Below are 24,403 nucleotides of genomic sequence, written 5' to 3'. Positions count from 1 at the left end.
ACTTTATCTCCAAATTTTGTCACCGCTTTCATTACATGTAGTAAAAGAATGATAATTAAACTTATGTAACTCATGTAGACTTGTCTTTTGGCCTATTCTTTTATCTGGGGATATTTGTTCTTTTATGTGTTAATTAGTTTTGTCTTTGTCATTACAGTTTCGCTACAAGAGCCGAGTCTACAGGCACCCAAATTTGGATGAGAAACAGATTGCCAAACTTCATACAAAGGTAAGAATTTGCCTACAGCAGGAATAAGATATTTTAAAATGTAATCCAAATATAGGACTTTTTTCACAATAATGAAAGCCAAAGGTATGAGTCTGACCCATTGATTCTAACTTAAAGATTAGATTTTTTTTTTTTTTTATACATCATTTGGGGAAGATTATTCTGTGAGCCACATACGCCAAGTTTTAATGTACAGATGTAATTTTTATATCAGCGAAATTCTTTCTTAAAATATTTCCGAGAACAGGATGAGCTAGAGTGCTGTTAGCAGCCAGTGCCTGTCACAGCTAACAACAGCTTTTCATTTAAGAGAAGTGAGCAGACTGAACCAAAGTACAAGTCCACCCTTGTTCACACACAGGATTATTACTAAAGTGGGGAGGATCATGTAAATGTTATGATGTCTCCAGCTGTCACATTTCAGTTTGGCAAGATATTCAGCTGTGTGCACTGGTTAGAAAAAAATAAAAAGGTATTCCATTTAACTCGTTTATCAATTGCAATCTTTTGGCAAATACACAGACAATCATAAACTTGCTGGAACACGGATGGTGTGCAACTTCGGGAATTCATGGCAAAATTAATTCGAGCTGCATCGCGTGGAAAATGAAAAACAACAGTTTCAAGCACATTCAACATTATGCTGGGTCACAGAATCTGAAATACACTTTATCCGCAACAAATATATAATCTACGGATATGAAAATATTAAGAATTTACAAATATGATATTTATTCTGTTTTGCTATAGTGTTTACCAGTGTTGAGAGTAATGTAATTGCTGCAATGCATTCATTTTTACTGCAATGCTGTAGTGTGATGCATTACACAGAATTTTTTTTTAAATTTTACATAATTTTTCTTGCTACAAATGAGAGTAACGCAATGCATTACAATGCATTCTTAAACTGAAAGTGGTGTTTTGGGTTGAATATGAACAATGCATACCTGCACACAAGATGGACATACGGCCAATACTTTCATTTCATCAAAGATAAAAACAAGAAGAATACTGTATAATAGTTAAGTGCACTTTGTGCACAACACCTAAAGAGCTGTCCATTTGGCCAAATAGCACCAGTAATTTGACAAACCATTTAGAATGGAGCCATAGTAACGTGAAGTTAGTAAAAAGAAAACACGCGCCGGATTGAGAGTTGGAATAAAATAAAAAAGGTAAAATGATCATTCTCTCGCTCAGGGCTGCCACTTTAGGTTAGACGGTTAGGAAACTCGTGATAAAGTATGTTGTGCATAGAATGTATGCTGCCAATTTCCACAGTGCATTCGCCAGCATTTCAAAACTAGCAATCTAAGCCAACACTATTTCTCAATGTACAATTGCTATAGTCTAGAAATAGTTGTGGTCAATGTGTATCGAGATGAAGCATATAAAAACTCATGTTTAACAATACATTTTACACAACAACGATGATGCAGGCTAGTTGCTAACGTTAGCCCCACCAAAACCATCTATTTTTGAAACGTGTGTCCCTAACCGAGCCCAATGAACATGAATTTGAATATTGAAATATACATTGAAATTGTGAAATGTGCAAACCGTTTCTGCCTAAAGCATAAGCAATGCATGACTATGCTGTGAAGATAAGTAATAAAAGGATTAAAATACAAAAAAGATTTTGTATCTTGTCTTTAAAGATTTACGACACAATACAAATTATGTAAATGATTTGTACTCTCATTAGGTTTAAACCAACCTGCCACTGGATGTGTCTTGAGTGTATTGAGCTACATTCAGAATGACAAATCGATATTTCCAGTTATGTCGGTGAAAGTAATATAAAAGTAATGCGATAGTAGTGTAATGCCTCACATTTACAGTAATATTAATAAAGTAATAAATAATGCATTACAGCTTTGAAGTATCTTGCCCAACACTGTTTTTTAACATTGTCACCAAACAGTTGGCGCGTCCTACACAATGTGACCCTATAATTAATGGTGCGTCCTATACGCAGGTGTGTCCTATATTTGGGGAATTGAGGTAATCATTCTATTTAGCGCGCTTTACAACATTGGCTGAGTGAGTTTGGGGGAATCGCTCAATAAATTAATTAGCAGCGGCCGCTGCGAGGTCCCTATTGTTTCTGAATAAATCATTCAAAAGGGGGTTGATGACATGAAGATAACTCAAATCAGACAAAGCACCCAGGAAAAGAATGCAAACAGAAATCTATAAGCAATGTGACACTGTATTAGTGCTCAAAGATAAAGTGGATTATTTGGAAGGCCCCTCAAAGACGAATAACACAGGTATTAACGAAATTCAGGGAACACTCGACAAAACATGGACTGAAACTGAAGAAAAACGATTAAAACTACATTTTAAGGAGGAGATTGAGGTGGAACAGGCTCACTGAACCGGAAAGCCTGAACCTGGGACGGCCATACCCAGACAAATTGTTGTGAAACTTGTAAAACATAAAGTAAAGGATTTTACAGAAAACAAAACACCACAAGGGATCCAAGATATACACAAATGAGGTCTTTACTGATCCCAAATGTCAAAAAAGGAAAGAACTGATTCCACAATTAATAGCAGCACGCTAAAGAGGAGAGACCGCCTTCTTGTGTTTTATTAAACTTTTAATGATCACAATAGCACCAAAATGCCCAGTACAAATAAGCAACAAATGGCGGGATTAAAAACTACTCCTGCACAACGAAATAGCCAAACCCTCGGAGAAAAAAAACGTACAAATGAATACAAAAATTATTAACATGCAATTTGATGAAAGTAATCCAACAACCATTGAACATGCTGAACGTGGGATGTTTGTCAATGTATACATGGTACACTGACTTAAAAGGAAGGGAGACTCCTTATTTACTTTTTAGAATTATGTATCATGAATAATTGAAGGACTGAATTTACTGAATAAACATATATAATTCAATGCACTTTTATGCACCTTTTTCTTTACTTTTCACATTTGAATTATGAGCAAAAATAAACAAACAAAAAATCCGAGCAGCGATTTGGGAGCCAAAACAGCCTATTCTTGTAAGTGAACCGAGCCATTAAAAAAACAAAAAAAAAAAAAACAAAACTGGAATTCCCATCACTAGGGGAGAGCACATTTACAGTATGATATTGGAAGAAAGAATTCATTGTATGATTTAAACCAGAAGTCATCAACTAGGTAGCCCCCGAGGGCCAGATAAGCAGTCCGTGAGTTATCCAGTGATGGGCCTATTGTCTAAGCCATTTTTTTAATAAAATAATCATTTTTTTAATAATAATTATTGCTTTATTAATGCACTTATGCCAAGGTACTGGATACTTGCGCATCCCTAAAGTTCAGAAAGTTGAAATAACCTGCGCAAAAGTCTTGTATTTCTCTGAGCACAAGTCAAGTTTTTTTTCCCTCATTTTCAACCTCCATATTAAGGGGGTCAACTTATAAGTGCATTACTCAAAACAGACCAATTTTTTTCCTCATGTGTTTGAAGAACATTAAATCAAATGCGAAATAAGTAATTAATCACGTACAATGCTTATGGTTATATACACCTCTAAATTGATGAAGCATGCATCTGTCTTAGAGTGTTTGCACAGAATGTTGTAAAAATTGAGTTTTGTAAACTACGCCTAATGGCCTCTGTTGTCAACAACGAGGCTGCATAGATCACTTTTCCGGCGGACTTTGATGCATTATGAAGAGGAAAATAATGCCCTTCCAATTAAATGGTGAATTAAAAAATAAGCGTGCTGGGGAAAGGATGGATTCTTAGGATTTTGTGAGCTCACAAATACCGGAAAAATCAGCTTGCAAGCAAGTTTACAATTGTGGAACCAAATTATTTAAAGCACACCGCTCACTTTTGAATATGGTGGTTTCAAACAGTTTTACATCTGTTGTCAACATTTTGCACAGTAAGTTAGATTTTGAAAACATGCATTTTAGCAACAGCTATATCTGCTGGGAAGGGTTATGTTGGAAAGTGAAAAATTAGAATAAACTGTTAAAAACATTGTAGAAGGATGTAACTCTATAAAGAAATAGCACACATATTATGCAATTGAATTTATTTGGCATCCCAACTATTATGTTGAAGGTAAGATGGATTTGTGCTTGCGTTTGGAAAATCCAAATAATGCATGGTGCTAGGTTTCTTGTCAAGGCGGTCACACGATGCTGTAATGAAAACCTGTGGTTTATCTAGTGCCCAGGATGAGTCTTTTTTTTCCATGCCAGCTCCACCAACAGAACATTTTATCACTCCATCTCTGTCCCACCCACAAGAGTAAAAGTCAAGTGTGTTCAGCCATTTGAAGATTTGTTTCCTGTGCCGAGCTGTTTTAGGATCACCTGAAGCTGCTATTCCGCAGTGAATACAATCCTGTTTTGTAGCAAAAGTGTAAATGTTTCTGGACTTTCACTGTTTTTCTTTTTTGGCATACCAGGAAATGACTTCGAGCTAGTGAAATGCTACACACAAATGCATCTATAAGACAGTAGAAAAGATGACACAACCAGACAAGAAAAAAGTGAAGAACGTGGGGTAAATGGGAACTCACATTTTCACTGTTGAAATCATAAAAACCACTGTATGTTTATTAAGAATGGTAACAGCATCACTTGTATTTACATGCTTCCTCTGGATAGGATTAAATCAGAATATGGTTATAACCCATTTCAATCCATATTGTCACATGACCACAGCTGTTTAATTTGTGGTTGCACTTCAAGAGAAAGTGTTTCCTGAATTTGAACTTGATGTAGAACAAAGGTTGGGTCAGGTTTGTGAACAAAATGGTTATTTAGGTTTTAGAGAAGCAAAGCCATGGGTGCATCCTAATTTATTACCTTAATCTGATTGGATTGCCGTCAGATTCCCGATGACTCTGATCAGGACACAATGCACGTCTGATGCTCTGTGGTTGACCAAAGATCATACTTACACTGCCAATTAACAGCCATTCTCCGAAAATGTTAAGGAAAAAAAACTGAATCTGTTTGATGAAACTGGGGGTTCTTTTTCCTTCGTTCCTCGGGGGGCTTGGTAAAATATAATTGAGAAGCACTGCCCTATTGGAAGTTAAAGTCCGGGTCTCCTTCACGAGTGAGGACAGGATAGAACGGGAGATCAACAGGTGGATTGATGCAGCATCTGCTGGGATGGAGAGTCTGTACCGATCTTTCGTTGTGTAGAAGGAGCTCAGCCAGAAGGCGAGCATCTGGTCAGGATGCCTCCTGGACACCTCACTGGTGAGGTTAGGGTTACAACACATCCCACCAGGAGGACGCCCCAGGACATGTAATGTCTCTCGGCTGGCCTGGGTAGTTGAATGAATTTGTTGGGGAGAGGGAAGTCTGGGTTTTCCTGCTAAAGCTACTCCCAGACCCAATCCCAGATGAGCGATATATCATGGATGGATGGATGGATGGAGTAGCGTGCCGTCAAAGGAGGCTGGAGAAGCCTCGCACCCTCATTAAAATCTTAATGAAAAAGAACAAACATTCTGTCAAGACAACACAAAAAAATATTTTTGTTCTAACAACTTCATAATCTGATTAGGTAAAATATATTTTTGTAAGGATACTGCGTTCTAAACATTCTAGCAGGGCTGAAGACAGCCAGGGAGCAAGGCCATGGGATGGCAAAACTCGGAGGTGAGAATGGTTAGATTGGTTAGATGGCCTGGCAGGTGGTTAGCAGAGAAGCAAGGCTGATGGGCGGAAATCTTCTGAGGGAACGCCAGCACGAGGCTGCCGCTCCAGGATGGTGACTGATATTTTTACAAAAGGTCAATATCTGATATTCTGTAGCCGCTTATCTTCACAAGGGTTGCATGCTTATTGGTGCCTATCCCAGCAGACTTTGTGCAGTAGGCGGCGAACAAACTGGTTGCCAGCCAATTCCAGGGACACAAAGCTAAACAACCATTCACAAATGCAACCACACCTAAGGACAATTTACTATGTCCAATACACCTGCCATGCATGTTTTTGGAGTGTAGGAGGAAGGTGAAGTGCCAGGACCAAACTCATGGGGGCTCGGGGAGGACATGCAAAGTCCACACAGAAAGACTGGAGCGATGGGATTTGCGCTCGGGTCCCTGAACTGCAAGGTGTACATGTTAACCACTGCTCCACCACGTTGCCTTAGTGCTAGTTATTGCAAATGAAAATCTGCATAGTAGAGGTTGATCATTTTAAACAAACAATGTTGCTTTTTTTTTGACTGGTCTGACTTAAAAAGAACAACAACTACAAGAAAAATAGCAATGCAAAAGGGAGATAGATAAAGTTGTGATCATAAATGAAGATCTGCCATAATGAGGCTGCAATAACTGAACTGCATGGTCACAAGGGAACACTGTATTTTACAAGTACAGTGGGAGCCCGTGTTACAAACTTAATCCGTTCAGCGGCTACGCTCGTAAGTCGAATTGCTCGTATGATGGGCAATCCAAACCTATGTTAATTAGTGAATGCGTGCAACGCGTGCAAAAACCTTAGGTAAAAACATCACGACTTTATACACATATTAAAAATTAGACAGTTTAGTTTTTCTGTACAGTTAAATTAAATAACATGAATATACAAAGGAAAAATGACATTTACCTTTGGGGTGACGTGACTTGAGCTGGGTGGAGGCGGAGGGAAGCAGAGACCAACCCGCAGAATTTATTGATTTATTTTCTTAAACAAGAACTTTTCTCAAACTAGAACATATCACCGGCAATTTCCTTCTCTTTAATCCATAATAGAAGAAGCCTCTCCATTTTGTTGTCGACCGAGGTCCGTCCCCCGGCAAGGAAAGTCTTGCCCTTAGAAGATTGCCGAGCGGTTACGGCCATGCCCACGAGCAAGGTTAACTATGCGTGTGCCTCCTTCGTATTTTTTTATTATCTACTGTTTCGTTTCTATTGTCATCATCCTCTTACTTCTTCCTTTACGCCACTTGCAATTTTAGAAGCCATGTCTAACAGATAAAGTTTGCAAAGTCTTCACAACACACCGACCAGCTGTGCCATCAAGCTAGATGAAGGCGTTCAGCCAATAGCATATCGGCATTTCTGTGATTGACGTGACGCCGGCCAATAGCATATTGGCATCTCCTTGACTGAGACCGTGACTGTGACCATGTTGGATGGTTCGTAAGACAAAAGGTTTGTGCTTAAGAGGGGGACATAAAACGCCGCGATCCACGTTCGTAAGATGAAAAATACGTAAAACAGGGGGTTCGTAAACCGGAGGCCCACTGTATTACAATTGTTTTACAAAACAAATGATAACTGCCCACGTTTATTTAGATTCCAATTTGATCTTTGGACAAAAAAAACATGTGGAGGCGTTCTTGACACTTTTGACATCAATTCTTCCCAGTGTAGTATAAAATGATTGCTACTCATTGGCTTGATACTTTTTGGCTAAATCATTCCTCGTTTTCTTCTGTCCTTCTGGGAGCTGTCCTCTTATCTATTTTTATCATGTGACCTGGAATGAAAGAAAATGGGAACAGAACCAGAGAAAAGAGCATTCTACACTGTCACCACTCTCTGAATTCTGCCCCCCTTCCCCTTTGCTTGTTTTCTTTTAGTCGCCTTTTCCGACAGTGAACTGTCACAACAAACGGTCATCTTTTGTTCCCTATTTCTAAACACACCCTTTTTATCACCCCCTGTGGTTAACCTCATCATAGTTGTTTTGCACAATGCCTATTTCAGTCATTTTTGGTCATTTAACCTTTATATCTATCACAGCTGACTAGATAAAATGTGAACTATACCCAGAAGTGGTCGATGGTCAGTCACAGTACACATACACTTACTGTAAGATATGGACAACAATTTATACTAAAATCATCACAATATGGGAACCTAACCAACCCTACCTGAACCGAAGGAAAATGTACCATCACACTATAAGTGACACAAACATCTGTGTTTATTTTAATAGTTTTTGTCTCCTGTGGCTGTACAGGGCAATCTGAAGAAGTTCATGAACCTTGTACTTCACAACCAGGTGGACAAAGTGTCTAAGATGCTAGAGAGAGGCCTCGATCCTAACTACCATGACAGTGACACTGGTGGTAAGTCTACACCAAATGGTTCTACTCTATATACAATTTAAATTTTATTGATGCTTCAAGTATTACAATTTATATAAAAAAAAATGTCTATACATAAATACATCGCAAAATTGGGGTGGCCCAGTGATGGCCCACCCAACCCACTCACAGGTGGCCCAAAAACCTCTGAATTACGGTCCTTTAGTGGGGTATGTCAGGTAACCACAACGTGGGTCACATATGTCTGGTATCCACAACGTGGGTCACATAAGGCCCAATTCTGGCCAAATTGTATAACCACAGCTGGGCCTAACTCTGACTCTATGTTGGGTCTGACACTTTTCAGACCTGGTTCCTGATATCAGCCTTAATTCAACCTTAACTAAGACACGCCCATCATTTGCCATAATTGACCCAGGTTTAATGAAAAAAAACCCCACAACAACTACAGTATTATTTAAAAAAAAAAGCCTTCCCAATCAGGAGCCAGATGTATTAAATATTTTGATTGTAGCATTGATTTCCTGGTCAATGGCACCAAATGTTAGGTTATGCCTCATAGTAACTGAAACATGTAAATGTGGTTTTAAATTAACTTTTGTATCATCGCATACTATGAAGACAAAAGAATAATTCAGTGTATTTCACAGTATAGTACTATTTATATTTCAATGTATATCACAATGAAGCCATCTAGCCAGTTCCTGATTTCAATACCCTCTTGTCTTCATCGATCTCAATGACTTAGGCATTACTGACATCTAGCTGCAAAACAGTGCACAATGTAAAAATAGAGGTTCATCTCAAGTCTCTTAATTTCACACAGAACTTCAAATACAATACTCAACCCTCTGTTTTTGCCATTCCTAGATTATTATAGTTTGAATATATATTTTTTGCCAAGTGGCTGTTCTATTTGGGGAAGTATTGTTATGACCTGTGGGTCATATGTAGTTTTTGTATGTGTTCTGCTGTGTTCTCCTTTGTTTGTGTGTGCGTGTGTGTGAGTGCCTTTTTGGTGGGAGTGTGTCAATTGTGTGCAGGTGGTGTCATCCCATTGGCTGGCTCTTCTGATTTGCCGCCCTATTTAAGCAGCCCACAGACCAAACTCTGTCTCTCTCCGGTCATCCCACCGCCAGAAAACGTCACCTCAGAAATTGCTAGATAGTGTGCTTCTGTGTTGCTCGCAGTGTTTGTAAGAATCTGTAGATTGAGCATTAGTAGGAGGGAGACGCCGTTTTGGTTTAACCCTTTTTCTCCTGTTTTTGCGTTAGGTAGTTAGTGAGCCAATTGTCATTCGTTTTCTTTTTGTTTGGCTAGTTAGTTAGGGATTCAGAAGATCTTTTGTTTGTTATTTTGTTTGTTTGCTCTCCCTCCGAAGACAATAAAAGCTGCTGTTTTTGTTCTCAACAACTTTAGTTTCACTGGCCTTTTCTGGTGGTGAGGGTACGGACGGGAAGCACACATGTTATATCCCAGTTCCCCTAGGCTGGGTGTAACAGTATTGGATACCAGAATTTCTCGATTAAGCGGCTTCATAGTTTCACCTAAACTGCCACATGTTTGCAGTGATTAAGCTGCTGTTTTCCCAAATGCATTTAGCCACAAGAAGATAAGTTTTTGGGCCCAGAACTGCAGATAAGTTTATCTTGAGCTATAATTGTTGTGTAGCAAGGCAGTCACACGTTTCACCTACACAAAGTTAAAAACATGAGCAAATAAGTTTAACATGTATTGCCCAAGACACCGTGATGTACAGTGGCCCTGAAGTACAAATCACACAAACAACAAAAACTGAGCAAACAAAAAAAGGAAATTGCAAACAAAAAACGAAAACATCTTACAAGAGAGAAGCACACAAGAAAAAGGAAGTAAAGAAAAAAGAAAGAAACAAAAGAAAAAGCTGTACTCAAACCAGGGATTCTGTGTTCCAAAGGCAGAAGCTCAGTCAACTGAGCCAATTGAGGCTGTTGTGTGGCTCCGTCAAAAATAGTTACAAACCTGAGACTAGTGAGTCTTTTTTTCTTTGCTTCTTTTTTTTTCTGCATGTGTCCTTTTTTCTTGTTTGCCGAATTTTTCTTGTTTCCGTCTTTTTTCTTGATTGCTTCTTTTTTGTTGTGTGCTTCTCTCTTGTAAAGCGTTTTTGTTTTTGTTTGTGATTACCTTTTTTGTTTGCTTAGTTATTTATTTGTGTGTTTTGCTCTTCAGGGCCACAGAAAAAAAATAAAAATAAAACAACAACAACAAAAAAACCAATGATTTTCTCAAAGATCAATGTGCCTGAAGATGAAAATTCTTTTTTGCAATTACACTTCACATGACAAAAACAAAGCCTTTTCCCTGGGGTTGTCCGCGCCCCCCCGGCATCACTTCGCACCCCCCCAGGGGAGCCTGACCCACTTTTTGAGAAGCTCTGCGCTAAAGCATTGGATTGGATGAGATTTGAGCTAGATTTGAGGCTTTGGAACCGCCTACGAACTTTGACAAGCGAGGTTAACATAAAAAAATATTCATCAAACACCGCGCCAACCGGTGGTGTTTCATTCATTCGTTTTATCTGTCACCCTTACTCGTCAAGAGTTTGATGGGCGGGTCCTAACATCTGAGTGGTTATCCTGCTCTGTCCTCTCTATCCTTGCTCTTGGCTTGAAGAGCAAGGTAACCAATCAGGTGTTCAGGTAACCATCAGGTAACCTCAATCAGGTGGACCCGCTTTGACTTGAAGAGCATTAAAAGTGTAATTAATTAAATGTTTAATTAAAAGTGTCATTATTCAAATACATTTTTCATTACTTAATAATTCATCAATTAAAAGTGTCATTAATTAATCCTTAACTGGGCACAGCGGCCGCTTTCGGAGGATCGTCTTAACCAGTGGTTTTCAACTTTTTTTCAATGATGTACCCCTTGTGAAATATTTTTTCAACCAAGTACCCCTTTACCAGTGCAAAACGTTTTGGGGTTTTAAAAAAAAAGTCTTAAAACATGCCATCAGTATTTACTTCATTAAACTTTAGAACCCTTCAAAATTCATTTGTCTTGGTTCACAAAAAATAATCAACATAAAGTGTCCTCTTTTAGATCATAGAAGAGATCTGTTAGCAAAAAGAAATAACTTAATTTTTAATGAATATTAGTCCATAAAAAACTTATCAACATAAAGTGTCAGACCTGTGGGGGGGGGGCAATGGCATTCTGATGACATGCTGATTTACTGTATATCCAAGACCCAGGCAACATGTTTTCTATATTTTAGATACCCAACACACCTTTATATCTCTGTCACCCCTAGAAAGCCCCTTGACCTTTACAGCACAACTGGATAACATGGTGGAGATGATCAAGGCGCTAAAGAATGGGGGCAGTCACTTGGACTTCAGAGCCAAAGACGGGATGACGGCCCTTCACAAAGCAGCACGTTTCAAGAACCGGGTTACACTTACGGTAAGAGAACATATAGGGCCTTATTCACTACTTCAAGTTCCCAAATGTTCAATTGCTTGTTCACTCACTGTAACAGATTGTATTTGCTCTTGGCAAAAGGTGTGTAGTAACCAATGCTATATTGAAATGATAGTTTTGTGCTTTAGGTAGCTCTGATGGTTGATAAAACACACCTAAGGCCAATTTAGAGCATAGGTGCTGAACTCCAGTCCTCAAGGGCTGGTATCCTGCATGTTTTCCGGTTTTCTCACCCCAACAAACACACCTGATTCAAATGATTAGCATATTAGCAAGCTCTGCAGGAGTCTAAAACCAATCCTAATCATTTGAATCAGGGGTGTTCTCGTGAGAAGTTTCAAAAACATAAAGAATACCGCCCCTCTAGAACTGGAGTTCGATTTTGCATATATATATATATATATATATATATATATATGTCTTCCGATTATACTATTCTCTACTCTAGAAAACCACCACTAATTATATTCGTTTAAAAATGGGAGTTGTGACTCAGAAAATGGAACGGTTGACACAGCTTGCTGAAAAATTCAGCGGTCTTTTTTTTCTGTCCACATGCACCCATTTTTCAGACACTGTTGGAGTTGGGGGCATCTCCTGACTACAAGGACAGCCGTGGTCTTACTCCTCTTTATCACAGCGTGGTTGTAGGGGGAGACCCAGATTGCGCTGAGCTCCTTTTGAACCATCATGCCTCCGTGTGCTGCCAGGATGAAAATGGCTGGCATGAAATTCACCAGGTACACACAAGCGCACCACAACATTCCACAGCTGTACCCACTTTCATGGAGAGAATTTGGACCATTTAGTTATTTGTAGAAGCTTGCTTTAGGTGAACACAAAGATACACAATGCGGCAGCTGCTACCCACTGAGCAAGCTAAAACAAAAGCATGTTGGGAAAGTCGTTCTGCAGCTGTGACGCTATAAACATCACCACTTTGTGTATGTCATGAGGTTGCATAAATGTGTCTTTACTCCCTGTTTTCTCCCTAAAAACATTACAGTTGCAATGTTTTTGTAGTAAAGAATTTAAGGGTTTGATATTTCAGATTTAAAAACTCAAGATTCATACACGCACACACACACACACACACATATATATATATATATATATATATATATATATATATATATATATATATATATATATATATACACAATGTTCGGAGTAATGTATTACGAAACTGATGTAATTACTGTAATGTATTACTTTTTGCTGTAATGTGTAGTGTAATATATTACACACACAAAAATAGTAATATTGTTCTCGGTACAAATGAGAGTAACTAAATGCATTACTATGCATTATTAGCCCCATTACTATGCATTCTGAGCTGGATTCTCCAACTAAACCGAGGCATTCTATTTTTCCTCATGATGTGCCCTACTCAGAAAATACTACGTAAAATTACATGTACTGTATCAAAGTCATTGTGACACCATTCTGGTACCTTTATAGTCTCAGTTTGTAATTTTAAGCAGACTTTATCGTATGATGAGATCTAACTTAAAGTTATTCTGTTTTATTTTCCTGCCATACACACAATGTTAAGATACTGTAGGCCATGTAAAAGTGGTGGATGAACCGACTTCGATTACATTTTAAATGATGCGCAGTTTTTTTTTTTAATTATTATTACTATACTGCTGTAGTTTACATATATTTGGGGCAAATTAGAATGTGCTTTAGACACTTTAATATTTCTGGCAATCTGATCAACAGATACTGTTCCTGGTTTTACACTTGAATTAATTGTTGGTGTGCATTTTATTGTATTTTGACTTCATTTAACCTAATGCTCACTCCCTAACCTGTAGTATGAATTCAGACTGAGGGTGCTTTTCTTTTTTACCAATTCTTGTTCTAATCATATTAACAGCACACTGACATCTAGTGTAAAATGCAAGCATCTGCTTTCTGCTGATGAAGGTTATGGTTGCTGCTTCAGTACCTTGTGTTTTCAGGCTTGCCGATATGGACATGTGCAACACCTGGAACATCTTCTGTTCTATGGAGCAGACATGTGTGCTCAGAACGCCTCAGGAAACTCTGCCCTACATATCTGTGCTCTGTATAATCAGGTGAGTGTTGGCCAGAAATTATGTAAACTGTTGTGAAATTTGGATGTAAACATCAAAATATCGCAAGGTGTCTGTTGTGAAGACATGTGTCCAAGAAATGTTAAAGGACAATACTGTTTAAAGTTACACGAGAAACAACTTCACCCTTAGTATTACATTTGGATTGGAAACTGTCTTGTAATGTCATTTTATTGATTTCTTTAGCTTTTGACCACCTCTCGTGGTTCCATTTCCTTCAACAGAAAGTCGGTTGAATCTCGCATTCAAATCGGCAATTATAAGCAAAAATACAGATCAGATGCAGTCCTGAGTACTTGAGTACTGCCTGTGCACATGGTAAGATTTTGAACCAGTATAGGTCAAGTGTCTGTAAATATGGATTACATTGCTAACTTTGCTTGGTGGGCAGAAAACCTTGTGACTTTGTAATGTTATCTCAAACTTTGTTGTTATGTGGAGAAAAAGGACTTGAAAAACAAAATTGTCCTTTTCTTAAAAGCCCCTCAAAGCCTTAGCCTCAGTTTGAGTGTCACGGTTCAGTAGCATCATTTGTCACTGCATCAATTTAGTCTTTTAAAAGTGATCTTCAGGGGGCTTGTTTTCCGTTGCTGACTTTACATCATTCAATTCTGCTCTGTTTCTATGCACCCTGCTGGGTCTTTGTTCCTTCTCAACATGGGAATGATTGTGTACTGTTTTTATTGTCACATCCACAAATACAAGCTACCATCCCTGAATCTCTAAAATCTAGTTTTGAAAATATTTTCCGTCAAATAATCGAAAGATGGCTATCAGTTTGAACAAGGAATTTACCACATGACAGTATCCCTAGTGGTGAGTGTGTCTGCTACTAGGGCTGAGCATTAAAACATTTCGGCACCAACCTTGAAACAATGAGATTTCAGAGTAATCAAACCAGCATTTTCTTTTAAAGGCTGTATATATATATATATGTCGGCCCCCGGTTTACAAACACCCTCTTTTACGAACATTTCGACGAGCGTGGACCGCGGAGTTTTTTGTCCCCCACTTACGAACAAACCTTCCGTCTTACGAACAATATGACATGCCAGAATTGTGTTCGAACATTTATTTTCGCTTTGCTACATCAACTAATTTGGAAGATGACGCTTATCACGGCATCGTCGAACGCTATTGCTCTTACAATGTCACAGTCACTGTCTCAGTCACGGTGTCAGTCACGGAAATGCTATTGGCCGGCGTCACGTCAATCACAGAAATGCCGATATGCTATTGGCCGTACGCCTTTATCTAGCTTGATGGCACAGCTGGTCGGGACGGAAGGAAGGAGAGAAAATCAGTCAAAAGCGGAAGGAAGGAATGTTGTGAAGACTTTGCAAACTTTATCTGTTAGACATGGCTTCTAAAATTGCAAGTGGCGGTAAAGAAAGAAGTAAGAGGATGATGACAATAGAAACGAAACAGGAGATAGTAAAAAAATACGAAGGAGGCACACGCATAGTTAACCTTGCTCTGAGTATGGACGTAACCGCTCGGCAATCTTCTAAGGGCAAGACTTTCCTTGCCGGGGGACGGACCTCGGTTGACAACAAAATGGAGAGGCTTCTACTATTATGGATTAAAGAGAAGGAAATCGCCGGTGATATGTTTAAGTTTGAGAAAAGTTCTTGTTTAAGAAAATAAATCAATAAATTCTGCGGGTTGGTCTCTGCTCACCTCTGTCTCCACTCGGCAAAAATTACGTCGCCCCAGAGGAAAATGTCATTTATCTTTTGTGTATCCATGTTAATTTAATTAACTGCAAAGTAGATTATAGCAATATTTTAATATATGTGTGTTTATTCGTGATGGTTATAACTATGATTTCACCACGCTTTGCCAGACAATGTGTACGTACAATTGACTTCCCTTTGCTACATCAACGAAATCATCTGCTCACGCTCAACACGGTACCGCTGATATGCTATTGCTCTTACAATGTCACAGTCACTGTTTAGTCACGGTGTCAGTCACGGAAATGCCGCTATGCTATTGGTCGAACGCCTTCATCTAGCTTGATGGCACAGCTGGTCGGGACGGAAGGAAGGAGAGAAAATCAGTCAAAAACGGACGGAAGGAATGTTGTTAAGACTTTGCAAACTTTATCTGTTAGACATGGCTTCTAAAATTGCAAGTGGCGGTAAAGGAAGAAGTAAGAGGAATATGACAATAGAAACGAAGCAGGAGATAATAAAAAAAAAATACGAAGGAGGCGCACGCATGGTTAACCTTGCTCGTGAGTATGGCCGTAACCGCACGGCAATCTTCTAAGGGCAAGACTTTCCTTGCCGGGGGACGGACCTCGATCGACAACAAAATTGAGAGGCTTCTTCCATTATGGATTAAAGAGAAGGAAATTGCCGGTGATAAGTTCTAGTTTGAGAAAAGTTCCCGTTTAAGAAAATAAATCAATAAATTCTGCGGGTTGGTCTCTGCTCCCCTCCGCCTCCACCCAGCTCAAGTCACGTCGCCCCAAAGGTAAATGTCATTTTTCCTTTGTATATGTTATTTTATTTAACTGTACAGTAGATTATGTTACTCATTTTTAATGTGTATAAAGTCGTGATGTTTTTACCTAAGGTTTTTGCACGCGTTGCACGCATTCACTAATTAACATAGGTTTGGATTGCCTGTCATACGAGCAGTTCAAGTTACGAGCGTAGCCGCTGAACGGATTAAGTTTGTAACACGGGCCCACTGTGTATATATATATATATATATATATATATATATATATATATATGTATGTGTGTTTCTACATTTTTAATGGTAACAGGAAAACAGTGTCAGAAGAGGGATGATTAAAAAACTGACCCATCACTTTTAATAGCTGGTTACTTCCTCATTGGCAGCAATAACTTCCAAGCAGACACCTCCCGTAGTTGCAGATCAGTTACACACACATCATTGGGATCATTTTTGGACAGTCCTCTCTCCAAAATTGCTGCAGATCAATCAGATTCTGAGAATGCCTGGAATCAATGTGTTGAAGTCATGCCAAAGCATCTCAATTGAGTTTAAGTCAAGTCTATTATTTGGCCACTCCATGACAAGTAGTTTGTTCTTCTGAAACCATTCTGAAGTTGATTTATGTCTGTGCTTTTGATCATTGTCCTGTTGCAGCATCCACCCCCCCACACCCCCTTCTTTTTTCTTTTTTGCTTCAACTGTCTTGACAGACGGCCTAAGATTTTCCTGCAAAACATCCTGGTAAACCTTTGAATTGAGGTTTCCATTAACAATTGAAAGTTGTCCAGGCCTGAAGCAGTAAGGCAGGCCCAAACATGTTCCTCCCTCCACCGTGTATCACGACAGGAATGAAGTGCTGATGTTGGTGAGCCGTTCCATTTTTCCTCCACACATGATGTTATGTGTTCTTCCCAAACAGTTCCAAACTTTAATTTCATCAGCCCACAGAATATTTTGTCAGATGTTATGTGGAGTGTCTCAGTGTCTTTTTGCAAATATTAAACATGAAGCAATGTTGTTATTTTTTGACAGCACTAGCTTCCTCCATTTAGTCTACCCATGAACACACTTTTTTTTTTTTTTTTTGCCAGTGGTTTACATATAGTCAATACATGTTCAGAGATATTGGACTGTACCAATTATTTCTGTATGTCTTAAGCAGACACTCTTGTTTTTTTTTGTTTTGTTTTTTTTTACCTCGCAGTATTTTGGACATACCCCGACTTAAATTATTTGAAAAATAAAACAAAAACATGGTATTAATTGCTCTTTCCAATGGCAGGAGGTTCAGTTACTTTTTCCTTCCCCTTTACATATTGGTTGCATGTTATTCTCAATAAAATTATGAAAACCTTTGAATGCTTGGGTGATTTTAGATGTGGCAGACATTGTTTTACTCATCTGTGTGATTTTGGAGTGAGATCACACTTAATGGTGATTTTATGCAGAAATGTGAGAAATTCCAAAAGGTTCAGATACTTATTCATGCTATTGTGTATATACATTTATGAACTATGATCAAACAATATAAACAATATATTATAATAATATTATAATATTATAATGACATCCACCACATCCCTGTCTGCACCTTGATTTATTTGAACACAACTTATGAGCCACAACTTGGACTGTTTTTTTTCTGGAGGTGCAACTTGTCTATTTTGTGCCACTGAGTTGTCAGGTGCACATAAAAGAAAACGTGCATGTAAAAGAAAACGTCACAGTCTTGCAAATGTAGCCTTTATGGAATTTGTGAATATGTGTGTAAATGGGAGAATGTGACCCTTTATAAAGCACTTTAAGCACCATATGGTGAGGATAAAAGCAGCATATACTATAAGTGCACTCCAGTTACCATTTTATGCCCCAGTGATCTCAAACTGATGCCCCTTCAATATGTACATTCAACATATATATATTCATCCGCTTTCAGTGTTGTGCAACAAAGGCCCCCAAAATGTTTTCATTAATAGGATGTGGCAGGAATTTAGTAACTCCCTCTTTCCAATGAAAATGTGTATTCAACATGTGCCACTACTGGCGGCCAACGTATCCTACTTTTTTTTTTTTTTTGTCATGGGGCTAAGCCTTTGTCCCATGCCGCAAAGGAAAGCGTGCCAAAAATAATCTCTTTTAATTATGTTTTTTTTTTTTTTTTAAGCTTGGACTTCATTTAATTTTGTGAAATGCCTCTTTTTGGTGACTCATAGCTTTATAATTTTATTGTTTTATCATGCAAATGAATTATTCTCACCAGCAGGCTCTGTGTTTCCTAGTATGCAAATTTACGTGAGGAAGAGGGAGGAGTCTGGTTCTTCATTTCTCCATTGATCGTGCTGTACGAAATTAATGCGCTTGGATTCATGCATATGCATAGATTCAGGTGTTTGTACATGAGCTCTTTGTCACCTTTGAAATCTTTGTCACTGAAGAAATATACTCCTTTATGTCAACATTACTTTCTGACAACGATGAGGAAGCCCTCAAAACAAAAAAACAAAACAAAACCCAAAACAAATGCATGGCACAACACAGACAAGTAATCAGTATTACGACATAGACAATAAATAGACGAACAGCTTCACACCACTACAACATAAACATTTCTCTTAAACGTGGCACAGAGAGAAACACTGCCTCCTAACAGGTTGTCATACTATTCTTCAGCGACCTTTGATTTTTTTATTGGGAATTGATGATGCAAAAACTGAATAACTCCCAGTTTAACTAAACCTCAATATAATTATGCCTTCCTTGCTGTTTCTGTTAGGTAAAGAAACAACTGTTCGAAATGCACGCTCAGCAATGAGTAATGCAGAAGAGACTGTGGTGACATTTTCAGGATTTATGTGAGATCAATATAGTAGTCTGGAATACGAAATGTCTTCAAATAGAAGAAAGTCTAATAGAACAGTCTAATGGTCAGTGTGATAGTGTAAAGAAACATAATGAATTCAAGTCAGATTAGTTTGTATAGCCCTGAATCACCACAGTCTCAAAGGGCTTCACAGATGAAAACGAAATCACAGTTAGCATCAAACAGAAGATCACAAATACACAACGGCATTCCCTGAACAAAGCTCCCAGAAGATGAAGGAAACACTCAAAAACCCCACCTGGGAAAAATAAGAAACCTGAGAGTAATTTTAAGATTTCTACTGAGGTGGCCATGCACATGCAAAACTTCTATAGGTAGGGCATTCAAGAGCACTGGTGCACAAATAGAAAAAGCCTGGGATGCAACAGACTTCTTTTTAGTCATTAACAAACCAGTGTTTTGTGACCAAAGACCGATCACAAAGTCGACGAGATAACACAATGCTAATCCTAGTAGACTCCTATAGGTAATTAGCAACACCTTAAAATTGCATATCAGGTGTACCGGATGCCAATGTAGGTTGGCTCGTATTGGGATAATATGATCGAACTTTCTCCTTGTCTCGTTGCCGCATTTTGTACTGACTGCAGGCATTTGATGTCAAACATGCGACATCAAACATTACAAGAAGGGAGGCGAAGACAATACTAAACTTCAGTGTTGAGCTTACTGTCTTACTATCTGTCAAGTTCTTCTCATTCTAGTTCACAGGCAGTTCTCATGTACACCAAAGTGAAAGGTTCTTAATTCAACCAAAAACAGATGCTCACTGAACAACAAAATGATATGCTGATTACTTATTTTTCATTACAAGACCCATGACCCACTGGACAAGATCTTGCCCACTGGTCGTCATTTGAACAAAAGCTGGAATCACCAATGACCGTGAATGGGTGGGATGAAGGCAAGCACTCAAATTAAAGAGTATGTGCATGTTACAAGAAGCTGTATTTATGTATGTAATTCTTGATCCTTGGAGTGTTTTGCAAAAAGCATGACACACACGTTAAGACACTTCTAAACAGATATAACATAGATTCTGAGAGAACGTGTGTCACCCTCATAACTACAGAATGCTTCACATGTTGTATGAGGACATTTAGTATTACCAATTGTGAGTGCATCTAGTAAAATACAATCATTATTTGAAACTAGAATTGGAATTAAACACACACATACCCACCCACACACTCAATGAGAGGTGTTACCCCCTGGTCAGCTTTGGTAGAATCTGGTGAATGAACACTTTAAAGGTTTTCTTGTACCTTATTTGATCGTTTGACTTCCATGGTGTGATTTTTAAAACAGGCTTCAAATGTAATGTTAAATATTGACGAAAGATGAAAATGGTTGAGTTCAAAGCATGTGATTGTTATATGATGGTGTTGTATCTTTTGAATCTTAGTATTATATTTCTCCTTGTATCATTCTTGCATTTTATTCACAAAAACTGTTCTCGAGATGTCCTGCAATTCCATTTAAAGGTGTGTATGTTCATTGGTGTTTCACTTCCATGTTGGATCTGTGATACTCTTTAAGGATATCAGCATGAATCTATCTGTATAGGAGCCATTATGAGCTATTTTCTAACCGTCAATAGCTTGTTATGGATTTGAAAAAAAAATGTCTTTGTATGTGTGCGTGCACAGTCCATGCGTGGTTGAGCACTTTGTGGGCGATTTGTGCAGCAGATTCAAGCCCCTCAGCAGTCTCCATCTCTCTGTTCTTCTCACTCGCTTTTCTCTCTCCAATTCTCTCGTCCTCCCTCTCTGTCTCTGGAGTGGAGGAATACATACACATTTAACAGCCAGCGAGGCTGCATTCATGACATAGGTGGTAGATGTTCTGTCCTCTCCCTGTGCAAGGGATGGGATGACGTCAAAATAGTTCCTGCTCTATTGACTTATTTCGTTTGGACAATTCTTCTCATGTCACTGGAAGACAAGCGACTTTTTTCCCAACCAAAGTAGGAGAGTTGAAGAGCCTCGATGTTGTCTGAGATCCTGTTCCTTTAAATATTTCTAATTTCTTCCTCAGGATAACTGTGCCAAGGTGCTGCTCATTCGTGGAGCTGATAAAGAATTGAGGAACTACAACAGCCAGAGTCCTTTTCAGGTAGAGTGAAAATCAAAGAAAGAAAAAACAAGTGTTGAAACATTGCATGTTAATCATTAAAAAGAGCAAGTTCCGCTTTTTGCACACAGGGAAAGCATTTATGGTACATTTCCCTTTATGTTTCCATGGTAACAATACTATATGTGGAAGGTCAGCTGCAACAAGGGGCTATAAATGTCTTTCCATGAAAGACCGGGTTAGATTTGTGGGAATGTGATTTTGTGTGAAATCTTGATGCTCTAACTTTTGACATTGAGATCTTTTCTGGGACAGTTTTTGCCACAAAATATATTTTATCAAGTTGAACATTGAAGGTTTGTACCATGAGTGTAATGAAAGTATGTTTGGACCTTTGTTGAGCCATTGCTAAATTAACTTTTGATTTTATAATAGTATGCACTCATAAAAAAAAAAAAGAAAGCCCTGAGAATCATTAGATGAAAATGAACAAGCTACATAGCTGACAGTGAAATTTTTATTTTATTCACAGAAAGATGGCAAAAGTGGACAGGAAAAAAAAAAACATACAGTGCTCCCTTGCACACCTCCCCTTCGCACCTTCAGTGCATCGCGTTTTTTCTTTTTTTGTTTTTTGTTTTGGAAAAAAAAAAAACCTATAGTGCAGAGAGACGTGATGTAACGGTTCCCTGGATGCCAAACAGATAAGTTAACCGTAAATGCACACGCCATGGGCACTCCTCAGACGTCAAACTCCTGCAGTACACATATTTACCTGAATATTCAATTATTAAACCTTATATTGTACTGTAACTGTCCAGTTATCCCTTCCCATTCCCATCCCTTTGGCTGATGTCTCACGAGAGTCGCGGTTATATTAGCGGCGCCAGGAAGTCTAATTAGAGCGAAGCCTGTAGCTGACCAAACATGATAATAATCATAGTTTACAATTGAAATTCCAATTTGTTATAAAAAAACAAATGAGGTAAGAAATTTACAATGCTGGTCTCCCTTGGCATCTACCTAACCAGCATGTGTGAGTTTCATGATGGAGACAAGAAGTCCTCTCTTGGTCTCCCTTTGTGTCTACCTAACAAGTGTCTGTGAGTTTCATGAGGGAGACGGGCACTCCTACAAGACATGTTATTGGCTTCCGACGCGATCATGACCAATGAGGGGAGGAGTAGATAGAACTCCTGGGCGGGAGTAGATTACAACTCCTGCCCTCATTGGTCAAATGTCACGCTGGGAGACAATCACGTGTCTTTTAGGAGTGCCTGTCTACCTCAAGAAACTCACACATGCTTGATAAGTAAACGCTGTAAAACTCTTACCTTGATTTTTTTTTTTTAAATAAATTGGAATTTCAAGTGTAAACTGTGATTGTTATGTTTGGTCAGCTACAGACCTTCCCTCTAATTAGACTTCCGGGACCAGAGGCGAATGACAATAAGAACGCAAACGTGATTAAAAATAAAATCGTAAAATACTTAACAGTTCCTTTTTATCATATGACTAGCTATGACAACTGTATGATTGGAATGCACATGGCCCACAATCGGCTTGTTAACCAGACTTTGAAAAAAAAAAACAATATATATATAAATTTTAAAAAAAGGGATGCCAGGCCCTGACCTGCAAAATTCACAGCCCGGACTGTCTGGTCACCCTAGCTTTATTCTCTTCTATAGAAGACGGATCCAGATTCATGGTTTCATGCCCCTTCTTCAGTGTGCTTGGTAAATGTGTACTGTTAAAAGATTTTTCCAATTGATGTGCATCTGCTGTTTTGCTTGGCTAAGGACTATTTTCCAATTGAATGTTTTTCATTAACAAAGGTTGGAGAAGCCCCCAATTCAATGACATGTCATTGCAGATTGTTTGCTAGTTCTTGTTGTGCCAGTCAACTTGAGCAGTGTAGTGACAGTAAGTAAGTATAAACACAATATAAGTAATGCAAAGCTGTTGTTACATGTTGTTACATGTTAACAAGATTATCATCTGTGCTAACATACTAGCACCCGTTTTATTCACATTCCATCATTGTGTATGGTAGATTTAGGGCAGGAAAATAATATATTAGAATGATCTTATCTCCTGTTTTGATGACGCTGTTCTGTTAATCAGAATATGCCTGTATTAGTTCTGTTTTAGCAGAGATCTGCGTGACGGTAGGCCTGAAATGACATCTTGTTATTCTTCTTCAAGCTGTAAAGTAATTGCAACCAAATTGGCAGCAACTACTGGTTGCAATCAATAGCTCACTGTTTTTCCCCCCTCAACTTTTTTTCAAGTATGCAACATTGTGTCTTATGCATTATACAGTATATGTGTCCATTTGTAGCAGATGAATTGCGGATGACTAGTTTTGATCTTCATCCCAGGGAAAAACCCGATGCACTAAAAGCTTAAGTGGCATGGCTGCCTCATAACCTATGCCTATATTCCTAAATCATCTTAGTTATATACTTGAACATGATCCTCCACTATTGTCAACGTCCACTCTTTCAAAGTACTCAATCAGCACAATGCTTCATGAAGGAAGGGAGACCATATTTGAACGTTTCTCTACATGAAATAATGCGAGAAAAAATCCAATATACGAAAATTTAAGATAACTCGCATGCTCCAAGAGAAAACTTGAAAATTCCGCACACATTAAACGCGCCATATCACTGCACGGGTATCATGCTTTCCCATTGGTTAGAATCCCTCATATTGATTGTCCTGCCCTCCTATTGACTGTGCTGTGCAGTACAGCTCGCTAGTGTAAAACTTTCTCATCAGCGTTCAGTAAGGCCGGCGTCAATATCGATCTTGTGAATGCGCAATCCGGAGACAATGCACAACAATGCGGATGCAAACACCTAGGTCCCAAGGCATTTTTTTGTGGAGCAGGTTAACCTCACTTTGCAGTTGCATGAGTGAAATCTCATGAAAATGAGAATTTCAATGTTTTGTGCTTGTTTTTTCAATTAAAATTCGAGTGGAATTTTAGCTCTAGATGGTGATCTTATGACTCCATTGGCTATTGCAGCAGTCTATTAAAAATATGTGCCCCTTTACATGTGTCTTTGCGCACGGCACAGAAGGCCCGCAAATGTTGAAGCGAATGCCCTAGCGCAGTGGTCCTCAACCTTTT

The 24,403-nt window shown here is 38.6% G+C and overlaps 1 protein-coding gene across 1 annotated transcript in view; it reads left to right on the top strand.

Annotated features, from left to right (window-relative positions):
- Positions 1-24,403, top strand: part of LOC148425129 (SH3 and multiple ankyrin repeat domains protein 2-like) — a 211,225-nt gene that overhangs the window by 33,510 nt on the left and 153,312 nt on the right. The window contains exons 4-9 of the mRNA XM_088412771.1: positions 158-229; positions 8,184-8,292; positions 11,564-11,715; positions 12,306-12,473; positions 13,701-13,817; positions 21,226-21,303. Of these exons, the coding sequence (XP_088268897.1) occupies positions 158-229; positions 8,184-8,292; positions 11,564-11,715; positions 12,306-12,473; positions 13,701-13,817; positions 21,226-21,303 (696 nt within the window). The remainder of the gene's footprint in view (positions 1-157; positions 230-8,183; positions 8,293-11,563; positions 11,716-12,305; positions 12,474-13,700; positions 13,818-21,225; positions 21,304-24,403) is intronic.

This window comes from Hippichthys cyanospilos, chromosome 4, assembly GCF_059441005.1.
Source record: "Hippichthys cyanospilos isolate Australia breed blue-spotted pipefish chromosome 4, RoL_Hcya_1.0, whole genome shotgun sequence".
Lineage (NCBI taxonomy): Eukaryota > Metazoa > Chordata > Actinopteri > Syngnathiformes > Syngnathidae > Hippichthys > Hippichthys cyanospilos.
The sequence above is the reverse complement of the archived record's forward strand: the minus strand, read 5'-3'. Positions and strand labels throughout refer to the sequence as shown.